Below are 20,206 nucleotides of genomic sequence, written 5' to 3' on the forward strand. Positions count from 1 at the left end.
CGGAGGCTTCAAGGAAAACCCTTATGATATTTCCCACTCGGAGCCTTCGAGCCGTGTGCGTCGCATAAGATGGCGACCGCGCTCTCTGACCCCTCCACCAATCACGTGCCGAATTCCCCCCCGATCGCGTGAGGCTCCAAGGATGCCACGTCACGCGGTGGGCGGGGCACCAAATCGGTCGTGAGAACAGGTGGTTTCACCGGTGGTTTCTCACAATATATATACGTATATATATATATATATATATACGTATATATATATATATATATATATATATATATATATATATATATATATATATATATATATACAGTGGAACCTTGACTTACGAGTGCACCAACTTACGAGTTTTCCGAGATACGAGCCGTCGCTCGGGCGGTTTATTGCTTTGAGATACGAGCCGAGATCCGAGTTACGAGCTTACGCCACCCGCCACCAGGTGGGTTCTGGTCACGTGGTTATCTTGCCGTGCAAGTACAGTATCTCTGCCGTATATCGCTGCTGTTTTGTTTTTGCATTTTGGTTATTTTGGAGCTTACGCCACCCCCCACCAGGTGGGTTCCGGTCACGTGGTTATCTTGCCGTGCAAGTACAGTATCTCTGCCATATATCGCTGCTGTTTTGTTTTCGCATTTTGGTTATTTTGGAGCTTACGCCACCCCCCACCAGGTGGGTTCCGGTCACGTGGTTATCTTGCCGTGCAAGTACAGTATCTCTGCCGTATATCGCTGCTGTTTTGTTTTCGCATTTTGGTTATTTTGGAGCTTACGCCACCCCCCACCAGGTGGGTTCCGGTCACGTGGTTATCTTGCCGTGCAAGTACAGTATCTCTGCCGTATATCGCTGCTGTTTTGTTTTCGCATTTTGGTTATTTTGGAAAATTTCTTAGTTTTAACCACGGGTCCTAAGAAATTGAGTGCCAAGGGCAGTACTGAGAAGAAGAAGAGGATGATGTGCTTGGATATAAAACACGCAATCGTCGAAAAACATGAGCGAGGTGTGCGTGTTGTCGACTTGGTGAGGCGGATGTGAAGGCAGCTGAAGATTTTATTATAACTTTTGCCGAACTGATAGAAGCCGAACGATACATCCCCCAGCAAATCTTCAACTGTGACGAGACAGGGCTCTTCTGGAAAAAGATGCCGAGGAGGACGTATATAACGGCAGAGGAGAAGAGCATGCCAGGCCACAACTTGTTCAGAGTGCCGGCGATAGCTCGCCTTCTCTTTGTGGAAAACACGGTGAGATCCTTAACATCCAACAACTAATGGGACGCAAACGGGGCGCCCAGTTTAGCGGTACACCCATTGATGAATCACCCTGCCTGTGATTCACCCATGACAGGTTATAGCTGGGTCGGGATTCAAACCCAGGCTGGGACAGTTTAGACTTTAGAGTCAAGTGTGCGTACCTCCAGTCCAGGCCATCCTGCCAACTTGTATGCTGCATACAGGTGAAATATAAAGCGCGAGATATTTTTATATATACTGTATATTTAAAAAAAAATTGGTGTGGTTTTTGGCGGGCTGGAACGGATTAATAGCATTTCAATGCATTTTAATGGGGAAATTTGATTTGAGAAACGAGCAATTTGAGTTACGAGCTCGGTCACAGAATGAATTAAACTCGTAAGTCAAGGTTCCACTGTATATATATATATATATATATATATATATATATATATATATATATATATATATATATGTATATGTATATATGTGTATATGTATATGTATATATGTGTATATGTATATATATATATGTATATATTGTTACGCAACCGTGATTAACACCACAGTTACGGATGGCCGATTGCGAGACTTTACACTCCCGAGGCGAAAACTCAATAGTGGATTCCAATCAAGCACAAACGCGCGGAATGGCGGGACACAGCGAAGGCTCCGCAACCTTACCTATTAAAATCAAACACCCAGGAAACTGCGTTCAGATATATACAAAAATAATACAAGGATTTATTAAATAAAAGCAAAGACAGTGACAAAGCAACGCCGGTAAATCTAATATCCTAGATCGGGACGTCCCCACACGACTGACAGCAAACACAAAACGAGGGAGATGAATTACGAAAAGAATACGTCACGTCGTTCAAAATGTACGCGGATGCGGGCTTATCTTGTCTGTCTTTCGTCGTCTTTGTGGCGGCCATCCAACACCGCTCCTTTCGGCCCGATCGCACACCACGAGGTCCCTCGCTCCAAGTCCCACAAGGCCGAGCACCACGCACCAAAAAGCACCATGCGTCGATGACCTCCAACGCGGGCACAACTCCAGAACCAAGAGGAATGGCGAAAAGGAGGAGAGAGCGCGCAGGTGCAACTGCACGCCTCGTCCTTCCAACTCGCTCCAAGACTGGTCTCGCCTGCACTCGGTTCAGCGCGCCTCCGAACTGCTCTGCTCTCAACTTACACCGGGATTGCTAGCAGCCAACTGCCAACGAACTGCCCGTGCCAACTCCCCAACGAACTCTCTACGAACTGGTCTGTAATGGCGTCCGACCGTCGCTCATATCTCTGGCCGATGACGTCACATTGGCGCACTCCTCAGCCAATCAAAAGCCTCCCAACTCGCCGGCTCGCCCAGGTCACGCCCTCTGCACAACCACTCCACGCGCCCCGTCCGCGACCCCGCGGTCCTTGTGTTATAACACGTGCCAGGCGAGGTTTGTAGGCCTTGGAGGTGTAAACGGTGGCGGCCAATTGTGGCGGTGTTTTTGGCCTGGTTTCCTGTCCATTTGTTCCGAAGTCATTGTCAGGGAAAGGAATTATTTAATGTTGCGCTAAGGACCTAACTAATGTTTATGTGGTTTGCAGTGCCATAATGGACAAAGGTTTGACTACTAGGTGAAACTCACAGGGGCGTTACCTTTAATCCCTCACTATTTAACACTCGAACCTCCAGGTAGATCCACAATCATACAGCTTCCCCCGACAAACGCCTAAACATCAAGAACTTATTACATGTAGAGTCCCTGTCACGACAGCCGAATACCTACCTATTCAGATCTACCTAGCTCTAGATGTTGCTCTACCAAATTCATAACACAGCCCCCCCCCCCCTGGAACCGTAGCTCCTGCAAGGTTCATCGCAGGCGCTACCATTCCAGCCTTAACACTTACTGTCACACACTTAATTAACCTATGAAATAAATCAGGAAGGGCTGTGGGAAGTGAGTCGGACTACCTACCTACACTTCCTTAACATGCTGAACCCCTTAACCATCATGCAAGTATGTACATTTTCTTCGTTGTTCCTGTGGAGGGAGGAAACAAACAACACACAACACTAACTTAACCACAAAACTTAACCATCTTTCCAAAACTCAAAACTCTAACCTTTGTACATACCCCGGTCTACAGACCGCGTCCCCCGGTGGATGCCACAAGACACAACCTTACCTGCGGGGCCATCCCCAATGCATCCCCCTAAATTTCCACGGGCCCTGTCCAGATGTTACAGGTGAGTGACACGGCTAGGTGGATTTCGCCCACATTCATGCAACACAGACCCCTTAACCACTCATTCTCATTCCATAGGTCATTAAGGCATTTCAAAAATCAACAAAGCACTTATTTCAATACACCCCCTGCAGGACCATGGCATTGATGTCATTCACGTGTGTGTGCATTCCTCAACTAGGCAGCGGGGAGGTACCGCACAAAAAGATGGTGGGGGCGCATCAGGCTGTGGTGCCCGCAGTCCCAAAAACAAGTCAACCGACTTACAAGTTCATTGCCCCCCCCCCTTTACCTCTTGGCCCCGTGACAGCCCAACAGCCCCTTTCCGCCGTTACCTCGCCGGTGAGGGTCTCCACACACACCAGGCTCCTTTGCCTCCTGCTTTCGCGCAGCAACACGGGTCACCGGGGGACTTCCTCACCCCGCGGCGCCCAACCAGACCCTCCACCGACGAGCTCCAATTTCCAGTTACCACCGGCTGCCAGGGGTAATTGCCGCAGAGGGGGGCTCGCAGGCATCGCTCCTCAGAGCTTGCTCTGTACCTGCGGACACGCACACCTTCCCCACCCACAAGACCCCAAAACACACTTCCTCCCCCGCTGCCATTCAATTCTCCACACAACTCAGCACAATTCAGCACAATTCCATAGATGGTGTAAAAGGTGTTACAAGGCTTGCCATGGCCTGCCACATGTGAAATCCCCCAATTCACATTTAAACCATCACACATTTCCAAAAGCACATTTCCAAAAGCACAAGTATCGCCCCTCATTATCTCCAATAATCATCACTCACTCTCCAGGTTCCACTCTCACGACCACATCAAAACACCTAACCACAATACAAAAACATACGCCACCCACAAGACACTGTGGCTCCCATTCCATCCCCTCACCGGCCATGTCATCACTCTCACCCGCCTCCCAACTCCAATTTACATGTCCCCAATTTCCAAAGCAAGTCCTGAAGCCTGGGACAGTACTCCTCAAGACACTCACCTCAAGTGCAGGTAGTTGCAGGTTGGTCGGTCCAAAGTGCAATCCACCCATACAATTCCCAAAATTTCACATGGGGCCTACCAAATACTTCCAAATTTCTCTTTTGTCCCCACTACACTGGCAGGTATGTGGATCCGCATCCAACGGTGATCATCGCTACACAACTACCTATGGCCACGACAGCTCTGCACCTCTACCGTGCAAGGGTCACCGGGACAAGGTGAGCAGTCAAAACGCCAACATGGCCCATGAGTGTCCATAAGGGTGCGACCCACCATCCATCCTTCGGCCCCCCTGCGAGGAACACAGCTGCAGCAGCCCCAGCTGGCCAATGTGGTGAGCACTTGCTGCCACAACACACACTACCGCACACACAACATCGGCCCTGGGGGGCACGGTCGCAGTGCGTGGCATCCCTACAGCCACGTCCCCTGCACCTCCCCATCATCCCCCAGTCCGACTACAGAACTGCAGCCCCCCAGTGCTCACCCACACTTGACCACACCAAGGTTCAGTCAACAGCCATGCTCCACCAGGAGACCCACCCAGAAGACATGGTCCACACACCTCGGACACGCACAGCACCACGTTGACCCTCAGGCTACACAACTACATCCCCATCATCCCGCGTCCCAAATATCAGCACAGTTGCCCCCGCAACCAGATGAAAGCTGTGCCTTGCTACCCTATTAATTTCATCACAGCCTCCAACACTTTGGTCTGCACACCTGGATCAATAATGGCGTCACTGTACCGTGTCAATCATGACATTTCAAAATCCACCCTTAAATTTGCATCTAACCCACAGATTACCCATGCCAAACATTTGTCACCTTTTACTAACCTCACCAAAGAAGGATGCTTTGCCATACACATGCCAGCCGAGCATGGCCCATATGCTCGGCGCGTTACACATCTCCCGATTCACATCCCCATGGCTCTCTTCCCAACCCGAGAGTCCATAAATCATAACGGAGCATCTGTGGAAGGTCACTCACACCATCACGTTCCACAGATGCCCCAATGGTTGTCCGGCAGGCTATCTCCATCCCTGTCCATTCGGTTTGACCCGCGTCCATCGACCAACACGGCATGGCAGGTCATCACATGCCAGTTGTCCCAAAGTCTCAGGGAGAGGGTGTCAGGTCGCATGCCCGGGTGATCACTACATCAGGCCCAAGTTGGCCATCTGCGGTGCCACCACCAAAGCGCGACCCACAACACCTCCCCCTAGTGGTCCTCAATAAATGCCAACCCAGGCTTGAGAAACCACCTCGGACCCCTCTGGAGGTCTTAACCCCCACCAGGGTCCGGTGACCCTGCCGGCCCGAGCCACCAGCTCGGACGGCGCCCCGACGGACAAGGGACGCCACACTCAACCAGACCCCCCGTGGGACCCAGGTCGTACCTCGACACCCAAGGCTGGACCCCACATCCAAATCTCGCCATCACAGCCCCCCAGCTGGCTGGCATACCCAAATTTTGAAAGAGGCAACTTTTGCCCGAGGCCATCACCCATGACCTCTCCATGTCCAAATCCCGCAGCCCGGGGACCAATCCCCACCATGGCTGCTCCAAATCAATTTCCCATTGTAATTTTATTTTACAAATTTTCATTCCCACTGCCAAACCGCAGCTGCAGGGAACAACCTCTACCACCGGTTGTTCTGCCCCTCCCTGCAGTTGACCCAAATTCCCTACAGGGACCAAATCTCCAGAAGCTCTATCTCCCGATCCTCCAAGATCCAAATCCAGCCCGGAGCCAACACACTCCCCCAACTGGTTGTCCAATTTTGGAGCCTCTGTTTCCAAATAGCAGTGTACAGTGAGCGTCCCCTCGGTCATTCCAACCACCTCCTCGGACCAACTCACCTCATCACCCAGGCTCCTTTGGGCCTGAACAAGCTCTACCTCCATGGGACTGTCACAGGTCTCCAGCCGCTGGATCAAATCATCCTCATCCTCATCATTTCCACAAATCATTCCTGGCCCCGCCAGGCTTTGATCAATATCCCCAATAAATACCCGGTCCGGCTCTATCGCATGGACCCCCAAAAACTCTACCCCCTCTTGCTCCGCACCACCGCCCTGGTGCTGCACAATTCCAAATTCATCCCCCGGTTGGGGTGTTGTGACATCCACACGGTCCCGATAAACAACCAGGCCAGAATGTGGGAAACATTCCCCTTTCAATCCCTTAATTTGGTCACTCATGTCCTTCAGTCCTTCCCTACATTCCTTCCCCTGCGACTCCATTTTATTTTCCATCCCTTCAATTTGTTCCTCCAATCGATCACTCATTCCCCGAATTTCTGCAAGGTTTCGCTCACCCTGTGCGTTCATGTCTCCCATCTGCTTTCCCAATCGCTCACTGTTCTTTTCCATCCCTTCAATTTTGTCATTTAATTCCCGACTGGCTCGCTCACTCTGAGCATCCATTAATTCCTTTAAAAATTTCATTAAAGCCTGGTCGTCTCTAGGGGCCGTCCCACTTGTTCCCGACTCCCCGGTAGGGGAGGGGCATAAGTTGGTGCTCGGGACGAGGGAGGTTCCAAGGCTCACCTCTGCATCAAATTCCCCTATTTCCGGCTCACTCCCAACGCTGACGGAGGCCTCGCTACGCACCTCCATTTCGTCGACCTCCGACATCCGCTTTTCGGAAGGTCGTTCCCCGCGCGCGTATTTATTTCAATTCCAAAAACACAATTTAAATTTGACGAAGACGCGATATCGCGCTCCGTATGCCCAATTGATTACTAAATTTCTCCGCCTCGCCTATAAAAATTTTGCGTTCGAACGTCGGGCGCAATGCACGCCCGACCGTGTCGATGTCTCGCCGCGGACAAAAAAATTTGTCCGACGGGTTCAAATCCTACACTCCTGACACCACTTGTTACGCAACCGTGATTAACACCACAGTTACGGATGGCCGATTGCGAGACTTTACACTCCCGAGGCGAAAACTCAATAGCGGATTCCAATCAAGCACAAACGCGCGGAATGGCGGGACACAGCGAAAGCTCCGCAACCTTACCTATTAAAATCAAACACCCAGGAAACTGCGTTCAGATATATACAAAAATAATACAAGGATTTATTAAATAAAAGCAAAGACAGTGACAAAGCAACGCCGGTAAATCTAATATCCTAGATCGGGACGTCCCCACACGACTGACAGCAAACACAAAACGAGGGAGATGAATTACGAAAAGAATACGTCACGTCGTTCAAAATGTACGCGGATGCGGGCTTATCTTGTCTGTCTTTCGTCGTCTTTGTGGCGGCCGTCCAACACCGCTCCTTTCGGCCCGATCGCACACCACGAGGTCCCTCGCTCCAAGTCCCACAAGGCCGAGCACCACGCACCAAAAAGCACCATGCGTCGACGACCTCCAACGCGGGCACAACTCCAGAACCAAGAGGAATGGCGAAAAGGAGGAGAGAGCGCGCAGGTGCAACTGCACGCCTCGTCCTTCCAACTCGCTCCAAGACTGGTCTCGCCTGCACTCGGTTCAGCGCGCCTCCGAACTGCTCTGCTCTCAACTTACACCGGGATTGCTAGCAGCCAACTGCCAACGAACTGCCCGTGCCAACTCCCCAACGAACTCTCTACGAACTGGTCTGTAATGGCGTCCGACCGTCGCTCATATCTCTGGCCGATGACGTCACATTGGCGCACTCCTCAGCCAATCAAAAGCCTCCCAACTCGCCGGCTCGCCCAGGTCACGCCCTCTGCACAATCACTCCACGCTCCCCGTCCGCGACCCCGCAGTCCTTGTGTTATAACACGTGCCAGGCGAGGTTTGTAGGCCTTGGAGGTGTAAACGGTGGCGGCCAATTGTGGCGGTGTTTTTGGCCTGGTTTCCTGTCCATTTGTTCCGAAGTCATTGTCAGGGAAAGGAATTATTTAATGTTGCGCTAAGGACCTAACTAATGTTTATGTGGTTTGCAGTGCCATAATGGACAAAGGTTTGACTACTAGGTGAAACTCACAGGGGCGTTACCTTTAATCCCTCACTATTTAACACTCGAACCTCCAGGTAGATCCACAATCATACAGCTTCCCCCGACAAACGCCTAAACATCAAGAACTTATTACATGTAGAGTCCCTGTCACGACAGCCGAATACCTACCTATTCAGATCTACCTAGCTCTAGATGTTGCTCTACCAAATTCATAACAATATATATATATATGTATATATATATATGTATATATATATATATGTATATATATATATATATATGTATATATATATATGTATATATATGTATATATATATATGTATATATATATATATGTATATATATATATATATATATATGTATATATATATGTATATATATATGTATATATATATGTATATATATATGTATATATATATGTATATATATATGTGTATATATATGTATATATATATGTATATATATATGTATATATATATGTATATATATATATGTATATATATATGTATATATATATGTATATATATATGTATATATATATGTATATATATATGTGTATATATATATGTATATATATATGTATATATATATATGTATATATATATATGTATATATATATATGTATATATATATATATCCCGGATCCCTACTTATTATACATGGGGTTTCTTCCTATTCACGACAGTCGGAGCACACGACCTATGCAATTCGACCTGGACTAAGGTAATCACTGCCTACCATATATATATATATATATATATATATATATATATGTTCAAAACACACCTGGTCACAAGTGTGCCGCACTGACCGGGTCCTCAGTCGGGGTCCTCAGCATCATCCCGTTTCGGCCCTTCAACCTCGATACGGTCAGCTAAGGTGGGCCAGCAGGGGCACATACACATCCACATGCAGCAACTGCACCTGGATGCGTACATACCCCCACCCAATATATATACATATATATTGTTGTGGATCTGCTGCCGGCCTTCTCCCCTTACCAAGGGGGGATTAGTCCCCTTGTCTTTGACTGACCTGGCGCGACCCAGGACCTATCACGTCCCTTCCGGACAGCGCTAAATAGGGTTTCAGGACCAAATTCACTGTTACCTAAGTACTAGCGCTGCCCCGAAACGAGGAGATAAACCGCGCATGAACCACGTGTGTTGGTGATACACCGAGCGGTTTGTGTACACGTGATTCGCGCTATTATCTCTTGCTAGACCCGATTGGAGCGATCGTATTCATACCACGCTTAGTCAATGGAGAAATCGCAGGTACGATCAAATCAGGAAAGAAAGAAAGAACAAATGGTTTAATTACTATTGCACGTATTTACAGCACAGGATGCAGAGACACAGAGCAGCTTATACAGTATTATTCTTAATCCCAAGGACACAGGCCCATCTCACACACACACTCACACGGGGATTGCAGATGGCAGGACGGTGTTCAGCGTGTCCAGGGATGGCTCCCGTGCAGCTCTCTCCGGCCCCTGGCACGTCCTTTGGAGATGGAAGTCGGTGAAAGCAGGAGCTCGCCGCGTGTCGTCTGAACGGAGTGGGTTATCACGGGGCGAAATGGTAGGGAGCGGACTTTGGCGCGGCTGGCGGTTATTCACTTGCGGCTATGGCCGCGCTTACTCGCGTGGCTGGAAATGCGCTATATGCGTTTACCGGCACGTCTGGCTGCGCCCCTGTACTTGTACGGTTCAACGCCTCTTCTTCTCTCTCTCTGCGCATGTCCTCAAACAACGCGCGTATCCTCTGCAAGTCCTTTGCAACGCGCTTATCCTCCGCAAGTCCTTTATGAGCAAGTCTCTCCCAACAAGTCCTTCTCAACAAGTCCTTCTCAATCAAGTGTTCCCGCGCTCGTCCTTAAACAAAAACCCTTCAAGTCCTCTCAAGGGCTTTGCGCAGTGGGTTATATAGGCACGCCCCGTGAAACCTCTGGAACTCACCAGACGCGCTTCACCACCCCCTCTCACGCCATTCCGCTCGAGCTCTGATTGGCTGGTGGCTATTACCGTCATCGCCTCGCCGCTCCCGACCTCAACGCCGCCCCCACCTTTTTAGGCCTTCCTCGTGTTACTCGACTAGTGGTCAGCCGAATGGGGCGCGGGCTGGATTACGCTCGTAGAGGTAGAATTGGAGGGTGGATGCAAAATGAATGGGGCCTACTCTCCTGTCTTTACACAACGCAGGCACTAAGAGGGGAAATAGCCTATTCTTACACATACTAAGACATAACTATACTACAAATGGGCCTATATGTTGCTCGTGTGACTAACTATGGGGGGCAAACCTTTAACCTTTAATGACTTCAATGTGCCAATCTCAAAACCGCAGCAATATAATTATATATACACAAAGAATTAAGTTAAGCACCCCCCCCCGTTTTTTTACAACCTCGCACATTACAAGTTTGTTGTCGTCAAAACAGTGTAATATACCCATGATATTGCTATATTTTCTGGAGAAGTGATATTATGGTCACATAAAAACATAACAATCATGCCGTTTTCAATATTTTATTCTGAATAATTTAAGGTGAAATTTTTTGGGAATTTTAGGCATATTTGCACCTCAATTTAAGTATGGAGCTATAGGTCCATCACGGACAGTGTGGATGACGTTTATGTTTTCTAACGTACAGTCATTGTTCTGAGAAGACCTCTAGCGATCTTTGCGTCAATAACGTGTGTAGGACCCACGTGATCGGATCACTGACTCAACCCTACGTCTCATAGACCCTGTAAGCCGTCGTATGCGTTGCTGTGGCAGGTTGTTCCATTCCCGATGTAATGCACGTTCCAATTCATCCAGATTGGCTATTGGAGGGACCATCTTCGCAATTTCTCGTCCCAACATGTCCCAAACGTGCTCGAGGGGGTTCAGGTCAGGACTGTACGCAGGCCAGGGGATGGTTGTCACAGCACCTTGCTCCAGCAAGGCTCGGACGCGTCTCGCACGGTGAGGCCTGGCGTTGTCATCCATGAAGATGGGTCTCCTGGCGAGGGTGTGGTCATCGAAGTGCGGGATTACGGTGGTATTCAGGATTTCCTCGGCATATCGCTCTCCGTTGAGGTTACCTCGCACAGTTATCAGGTCCAACTTACAGTCATGGGAGAAGCATCCCCAGACCATAATCGAGCCACCACCAAAGGGTACCGTTGGTTGAATGTTTTTAGGTGCATACGCGGTGTTTTTGTGGCGCCACACCCGAACACGCCCATCTGTCACGTACAGCAAGAACCGGCTTTCATCCGACCAATGAACTCGCCTCCAAGACCGGATGTTCCATCCACGTCGCGCTAGGCACCATGCCAAACGCTCCCTCTGATGTCGTTCGAGTAGCCTTGGACGCTTGATCACTCGTCTTGACCTTAAACCGGCCGATTTCAGGCGGTTCCTCACGGTACGGTGACATAGCCTTCTGTTGGGCAGCCAGTTGTCCTTCAGGAAATGGCTCGAGGCGAAGGGATATCGTCGCACCAGTCTCAAAAGCGCTCTATCTTGGCGGACTGTTGTCACGCGAGGTCTTCCAGACCTTGGGCGGTCCTTCACCGCATCCGTTTCCTGGTGTTTCTGCACCAACCGACTGATCACCGAATGGTGGTAACCAAACGTTCGAGCTACAGCTTTTCTGGACATTCCGGACTCGATCATGCCTATTATCCGCCATCGTTCTCCGTCCGACAACCGTCTACGAGCCACCATTACGAGAAAATGACCATGTAACCCCCACACGAGCTCAGGCGTGACTTGCAATAACCCGTGATGATAGTGCATTTACAGAAAATCACGACCACGTGGATGATAACACGTGCTGCACGAGCGATGGGCGTCACAGATGAGTGCACTCATCTGCATTTCATCAATGGATAATTGCTAATGTCATACCAATCATTATTTGATCTCACATACCTTAGAATATATGCCAATGTATACATATACACAAAGAATATATATTAGGGGGTGCTTACCTTAATTCGTTGTGTAGGGGTGCTTAACTTAATTCTTTGTGTATACATACATACATACACACACACACACACACACACACACACACACACACACACACACACACACACACACACACACACACGTAGAGGCATGAAGCCTAAGGCGTATAGGTTGACACGTACTGTGTCGTTGGAAGATCTGTAACATCTATGCTTTTGTTATTTGATGATCATTTTAACAATCGGTTTGTTTGTGTTTCACACTGAATGAAAAACTTAAACGTAGAGCATGGCGATTGTGATATATGACAGGATCGACTCCAAGTTCAGCCTGAACGACATTGAAATCAAAATGCCGGAGTGTGGATTCAGCCATTGTACGCCGTAATGACATCAGACGTAATCACATCGCGCTGTCCTGTGACCAGATTCTCAGCTCTGATTGGTATACGTTTGAGGAGACATACATACATACATACATACGGACGGACAAACACTGTTCTAGACTGCTTTGCCCTATGGGCTATGCCGTAAAAATCCATCAAGGTGACCACAAGCTGGAACGGTGCTAAATAATTTACTAAACCCAATTTGTTTGATGTTATTCTTGTATTTTAAGTCTAATCTCTCAACACAGTTTGGGAGAGTTTGATTTACATTTATGGGATGAAACAATTGTTCGTGTTTGAGGCCAGATGGCAAGGATAAATAAAAGAATTCAAATTATCTCTGTGTGAATCTCCTACTTGTACAGTATATACCTGTGAAGTATTCTGGTGTTGTGCTGCTTCGTTGTACACTCTATGCCAAGCACCAATTAAACGTGGACAAATTTATGTAACAACATTCAAACAGACCAGAATTGTAATAACAAATACTTATATCTTTTGAACAATCACAGGCAGCTGAGGCTTGTGAATCAACATCTGAGTAAAATGAAACCTGGTGCTGAGAGTGAACACCAACTGAGACATGAAGACTCTGAATGTAAGCCCTGAACACCCTTGGGTTCCTTCATCTTCTTTCAGTTTGGTGCTGTTGGAGGGATCACTGATGGTTGCTAAAATATGATTCAATGAAGGCTGGAAGGGCATATATATATACCAGCGGGGTCACCCGTGGGAATCCCACGGGCATGGATGTGTGTGACATTTCGACATATTGAGTTAGATGCTGCGCCTGCACATTCAGTTATATAAAATGGTTACTGGCAATTGATCACATCCACAAATGATGTAATCCACACAATTTATGTACTTCACATAACGTTAATAGGAATACATGCCCGTGTAGATGGGAAATACAGTTTGTTTGAAATAAATCACAAATATCAGAAGAAAGTTTTTAAAATTTAGAACTATTCTCACTCAGAGTTAAACATCACCGTAATATTATGCGGTTGCTTCAACGTTTTCGGTGAATTATATGTCATTCCCATCTACACGGGCATGTATTCCTATTAACGTTATGTAAAGTACATAAATTGTGTGGATTACATCATTTGTGGATGTGATCAATTGCCAGTAACCATTTTATATAACTGAATGTGCAGGCGCAGCATCTAACTCAATATGTCGAAATGTCACACACATCCATGCCCGTGGGATTCCCACCCGTGGGAATCCCACGGGCATGGATGTGTGTGACGAATTTTAAATATATGTCGACTGTTATTTTAGGCGGTGTATTTTCGTTTATCATCATGGCGCGATTTAAAAATATATATCTCTGCATTTTCCTCTCCAATACCTCCTCACACTTTACACACACACCGGCCCATGTTTACATATATACACACACACACACACACACACATATACACCCACACACATATACACTTACACACACACGTACATCGACACACACACACACACACACACACACACACACACACACACACACACACACACACACACACGTATATGCACATATGTATACACATATATGCACATTATACACATATATACATCTCCACACACACACACACACACACACACACACACACACACACAGACACACACAGACACACACAGACAGACACACACAGACACACACAGACACACACAGACAGACACACACAGACACACACAGACACACACAGACACACACAGACACACACACGTATAGACACATACACACACACAGACATGCATTTTAAGGCCATTTTCCCTGCTAGAGCGGGGGTTAGCCTACATACACATACACACACATATATATATACACACACACACACACACACACACACACACACACACACACACACACACACACACACACACACACACACACACATACACATACACATACACATACACATACACATACACAAAAACAGACACACACACACACACAGACACATATACACACATACACACACACAGACATATATATATATATACACATACAACAACAACATGCATTTTAAGGCCATTTTCCCTGCTAGAGCGGGGGTTAGCCTACATACACATACACACACACATATATACACACACACACACACATATGGACGCGCACACACACACACACACACACACACACACACACACACACATACACACACACACACACACACGTACACACACACGTACACATGTCCCACATGTATATATCCCACATCCCACATGTATATACATGTTTAAAGTGTACGTGCCCTTCCCCCCTCCCCCGCCCGGCAACGCTGGGTACTTCTGCTGGTAACTAATAAAATAAAAAAGAAGAAATATCTCTCGGTAATTTCATGAAACTCGGTGGAATTGGATGAAATTCGCTCGGTGAATTCACTCGGTGTATTCGGTTCGGCTCGGTTCACTCGGTTTAAAGAAAAAGCGATAATGTCGACATGTTGCTGTCTGTGTATGATACTTGTTGGCTGTTGGGCGGTGTTGGGCGGTGATATGGTGTATTTAAAAAAATATATCTCTGCATTTTCCTGCGTTGCTGACACCGAGTCGTTCTTCATCGACTGTGTCATTCATTTTGGAAATGGAAGTTTCCACGCAACGCATGAATTGTCACGAGTCAAGAGGAAGTGTCTCGTCATCATCAAATGACAAATATATTACATTGTGAAAATTAAAGATTTCAAATCAACCTATTTAAAGTGTATGCGCAAATAACTAATAAATAAAGAAACGAAGAAATATCTCTCGGTAATTTCCTGAACCATATTTTACTTCCGGCTAATAATGTTGAATGAAATAAAAACGAAGAAATATATGTCGTTTTGTGACGACTGTCATCAAAAGTAAACGGTGAATTCACTCGGTTTATTCGGTTCGGCTCGGTTCACTCGGTTTAAAGAAAAAGCGATAATGTCGACATGTTGCCGTCTGTCATGTTGGGCGGTGTATGATACATATTGGGCGGTTGGGCGGTGGGCGGTGATATGGTGTATTTAAAAAAAAATATCTCTGCATTTTCCCGCGTTGCTGACACCGAGTCCAAAACCATCGATAAAAATGAAATCATATGGTGAGTTAGATTGGAGATAAAGGCGTGAGAGAGACTCAATGGCCTTGAAGTTACAGGCTTTGAGAATTCATTTCGTTCTATAAACGGCAACTTTCATCGGATTTTCTTCCCGTTTTTTTCAACCGAGTCTAAAACAATGTTAGCGACTGTGAAAAATGAAATGATATATCGAATTTGATTTGAAATAAAACTGGGAGAGAGAGCAAGACACCACGGGCCTACAAAACAAGCCTCAAAGCTATGCGAGTTAATAAAATGGTGGATATTTGTTTACATGAAGCGAAGGCTCTCCCAGAATGGGTGGAGCTATGGGTGGAGCTACTCTGCAAACCGAGTAAGCCACACCCCGGACAGACGCCCAACAGACAGACAGACAGACAGACAGAATCATCTACGGCTATTATAATAGAGATATGAATGAATGAATGAATGATAGTTTTAAGGCCATTTTTCCCCGCTATAGCGGAGGTTAGCCTTGCGGGCCCCATGACAATCATGGTTCCCTGTTTGAGGCAATGTTTTTATGGCCGATGCCCTTCCTGACGCCAACCCTTGGTCACGCTCTTACGATGCGCAGGGATACAGTGTGCCTATTCTGAATCGGGGTACACACCGTGATCATTCATCCCAGCAAGCTGGTACTCAATTTGCCGACCTCGGAAGGATGACAGGCTGAGTTCACCCCCCTGGCGTTAATTCAGCGATCGACCGGGATTCGAACCCAGGATCCTAGGATCCCAAGCCGGCACCCTAACCGCTAAGCCAACGCCAGGCTTTATATGTGTGTATGACTGGCTCTGGCAAAAGCAGACATTTGGGGGCAAAAATCAAGATTTGGATAACATCTGATTCCCCATGCTTTTCTCTTTCATTTGATACATACATTGTGTTAATTGGATGAAAATTAACGAAGTTATCATATTTTAATGACAATTAAACACACACATGTGTGCCCTCACACACACACAAACACACAAACCCAAGCCCTCTTCCCCCCAGGCCCTCTCCCTCCAAAAACATCTCCCGATGTACCTGCTCTCAAATGTTGTGTTTGTGTGCTTCCCCTTCTCTCCCCATCTTGTCTACCGCTCCCCTTTTTATATACTTTGTTTGCTTGTTTGTTTGATTTGTTTGATTGATAAATGTTAGCTCTTTCAAGAGCCTCGATTCTGTATACAAAAAAAAAAAAATCTCTTTTCATTACAAACAGCATCATTTCAATCATACATTAATACTATAACAAACTAGAACGCCACTCAATAGAGAGCATACCTCCGCCAGGTGAACGGTTTACGTTTTGTATCCCAGAGTAGACCAGAAAATCACAATACAGAATCACATTTCATCAAAATAATCCGTCCACAACTTTTTGACTTATCCTGATATATATCGTTTTTGTCCCTATCTCCCAATGGTGAAGAATCACTGAAAAAATTCTACTAGCCGGATCTGGATCCGGATCTTCACCAAAATTGAATGAATTCTTCCTCGTCGCACACACAACCTGTCCAACAAGTTTCGTCCAAATCCATCCATAACTTTTTGAGATATCCTGCTATATGTTGGTTTTTGTCCTATCTCTCACTGGTGAAGAATTACTTACTAAATTAAATAATTCTCACATCCGAATCCATATTCAGATCTTCACCAAAATCGAATCGATTCTTCCTTGTCACACGCACAACCTCTCCACCATGTTTCGTCCAAATCCGTCCATATCTTTTTGACATATCCTGCTATATATCGTTTTTGGCCCGATCTCCCTATGGTGAAGAAACACTTAAAATCTCAACATTTCATCCTTGTCACATACATTACGTCTCTGCCAAATTTCGTCAGAATCCTTCCACAACCTTTTGAGATATCTTGTTCACAAACAGACAGACAGACAGACAGGGGTGAAAACATAACCTCCATCCACCTTTGGTGGCGGAAGTAAATGCTGTGTTAAATCACAATTGTATCGAGATATTATCAAACCAGCCCATTGTCGTCATCTGTTCAGGTCCAAATTTGGGAGCAGGTCCGTATCGAGCCAATTTCAAAATCATAATTTTATTGAGGAATTTATGAAACCTCCTACCTCGTTTCAACATCCGCTGGGACCCCAAAACGTTCCGCAGAAGGTTTGGCCGGGCGAGCCCCAAAACGGAGTGAGTAGTTTTGGGATGGACAGATACTCCCGTTTTATATTATAGATAATTTAATATCCAGGTACACCTAAATGTGCTGTGGCATTTTGTGGCTCATATATTGGGTATAATGCAATCTGAGCAACGAAAAATATAATGTAATGTTCGAAAATGTCCTCGATGAAGGAAGTAGAATGGGTGTGGTTGGAGATTTATAGTGGGAATTGGAGGATAACAACTGTGCAAGTTTATCAACCACTTTTAGTTTAAGCATGTATTTGGTTCTTGATGTCATCTCGTTGTGATTTGGTTTTTTTGTGGAGATAAGAGATGACACTGTACTACCACCTATTACATGATACCAAGTGTGGTGTCTGTCTGTGCGTTTGTATTTTCGCACGTTTGGCTGTCCCTAGTTTCTGCCGGCCAAATCCCACGCTGCGAAAAGCTCTGCACGTCGGCAAAGCTCAACATTCAACCCGAAGAAATGCATGATACCAAATGAGATACATTTTGAGCGTGTAAATGCAACATGCAATCACAGTTTGTTCATTAACAGTGCATTAATACGACCTCAGCTCAGCCTCAAGGAGGGCCTCAAGGAGGGCCTTGATGTACGCACACTCTCCTCTAAGCTGTCTCGCCTGGGTTTGAATCTCGACCCATCTATAAACTGTCATCCCAATGTTTCACAGACTGGGTGAATCATCATTGTGTGTGCCGTCCCTACGATGGAGTTAAACTGGGCATTGGAGTTAAACTGGGTGTCTCGTCTACCGATATTAGTTGATGGATGTTAATGATCCCCACCCTGTTCTTCGCGAAGAGTGGGCGAGCTATCGGCAGCACAATAAGCAAATTCCTGCCCGAACTTCTGATGGGAAGGTAATGGCAAACCACCCAGTATAATCCTTGCTCAGGAAGCTGCTTTGGTAGCACTGATGCTCTGTGACAAAGTATGAGGATTATCACAAAGTTGAACAAACAATCTCAGCGTTGTTAATGTACAGTTGCCTAAACTGAAGGTCTTTGAACAAAGATTGTGACCTAAAAATAACATTTAATATTAAACTTCAAAGAGGTCCAAAATAGGCTTAAATTAAACTATCGGTGGACACAATGACATAATTTGTTAAGAGTTAGAGTGACCGCTCAAAAGGACAGAGAACAGACATAGAGAGAGGGGTGGAGAGAGAGGGGTGGAGATAGAGGAGTGGAGAGAGGGAGAGAGGGGTGGAGAGAGAGAGGTGGCAAGGTTATAGAGATGGCAAGGTGAGAGAGGTGGCGAGGTGAGAAGTTACCTTCTGTATCCATCCTGTCCACCGCATTCCTCCGCACCCCATTGCTTGCCCAAACCTTCCTCTATTCTGTCCTTCAACTCTGCTTTTGATGTCCTCCCCCTCTCTGCTGTTCCTTTTGTGCTGTTGCGTCTTTATTCGTTTAGTGATCTAGGTCTTCCATGAGCTTTGACTCTGTAAACAAAAAAAAATGTCATAGGTTAGCAACCATTGTGCAGGCTTGATGGATTGAATGGTCTTTCTGTGTTGAAGTTCCTTGGAAAGGGAGGTCATCGATTACAAAATGCGAACTATGGTGCCTGTCGATGTGTTCGGCTGTCTCCCGTTTATGGAGGCCGCTTCCTGTATTGTGTTTGAAAAGATCAACATTCACTTTGGAAATGATGGGAAAACAGGCATGAATAATGTTGATGCCAAATTTTATTTTGCAAGCAGGATATTTTGTCCTCATTTTAGACATACAGTCACGTGAAAAAGTAAGTACACCCCATGTAAAGTTTTGACTTTTTCAACATATTTCAACATACAGCTATTTGATCTTCATTTCAACAATATTGAGAGATAAAGGTGATATAATGTAACAAATATCATGAATCATTTACATTTTGTAGTCCATTTTATAATTTAAAAAAACATCAATGCAAATTTCGCATGTGGAAAAAGTAAGTACACCCTTGGCTCTAATAGGTGGTATTGTCCCCTTTGGCAGAAACAACCTCAAGTAGGCGTTTCTTATAACCGTCTACCAGTCTCTGACATCGACTGGGAGAAATTTTTGCCCCTTCTCCATGCAGAATTCTTTCAGCTGTGCGATGTTTGAGGGGTTTCTTGCATGCACAGCTCGTTTCAAATCTCCCCACAACATTTCGATGGGATTTAGATCCGGGCTTTGACTTGGCCA

At 46.2% G+C, this 20,206-nt stretch overlaps 1 protein-coding gene across 2 annotated transcripts in view; it reads left to right on the forward strand.

Annotated features, from left to right (window-relative positions):
• CCDC14 (coiled-coil domain containing 14) overlaps window positions 1-20,206 on the forward strand; it is an 80,429-nt gene that overhangs the window by 46,472 nt on the left and 13,751 nt on the right. For both annotated transcript variants that reach the window (XM_068122173.2, XM_068122174.2), the window contains exon 11: window positions 13,306-13,391. In XM_068122173.2, coding sequence (XP_067978274.2) covers window positions 13,306-13,391 — 86 coding nt within the window. The remainder of the gene's footprint in view (window positions 1-13,305; window positions 13,392-20,206) is intronic.

The sequence above is a fragment of the Myxine glutinosa genome, chromosome 7 (assembly GCF_964187855.1).
Source record: "Myxine glutinosa chromosome 7, kmMyxGlut1.1, whole genome shotgun sequence".
Taxonomy (NCBI): Eukaryota; Metazoa; Chordata; class Myxini; order Myxiniformes; family Myxinidae; genus Myxine; species Myxine glutinosa.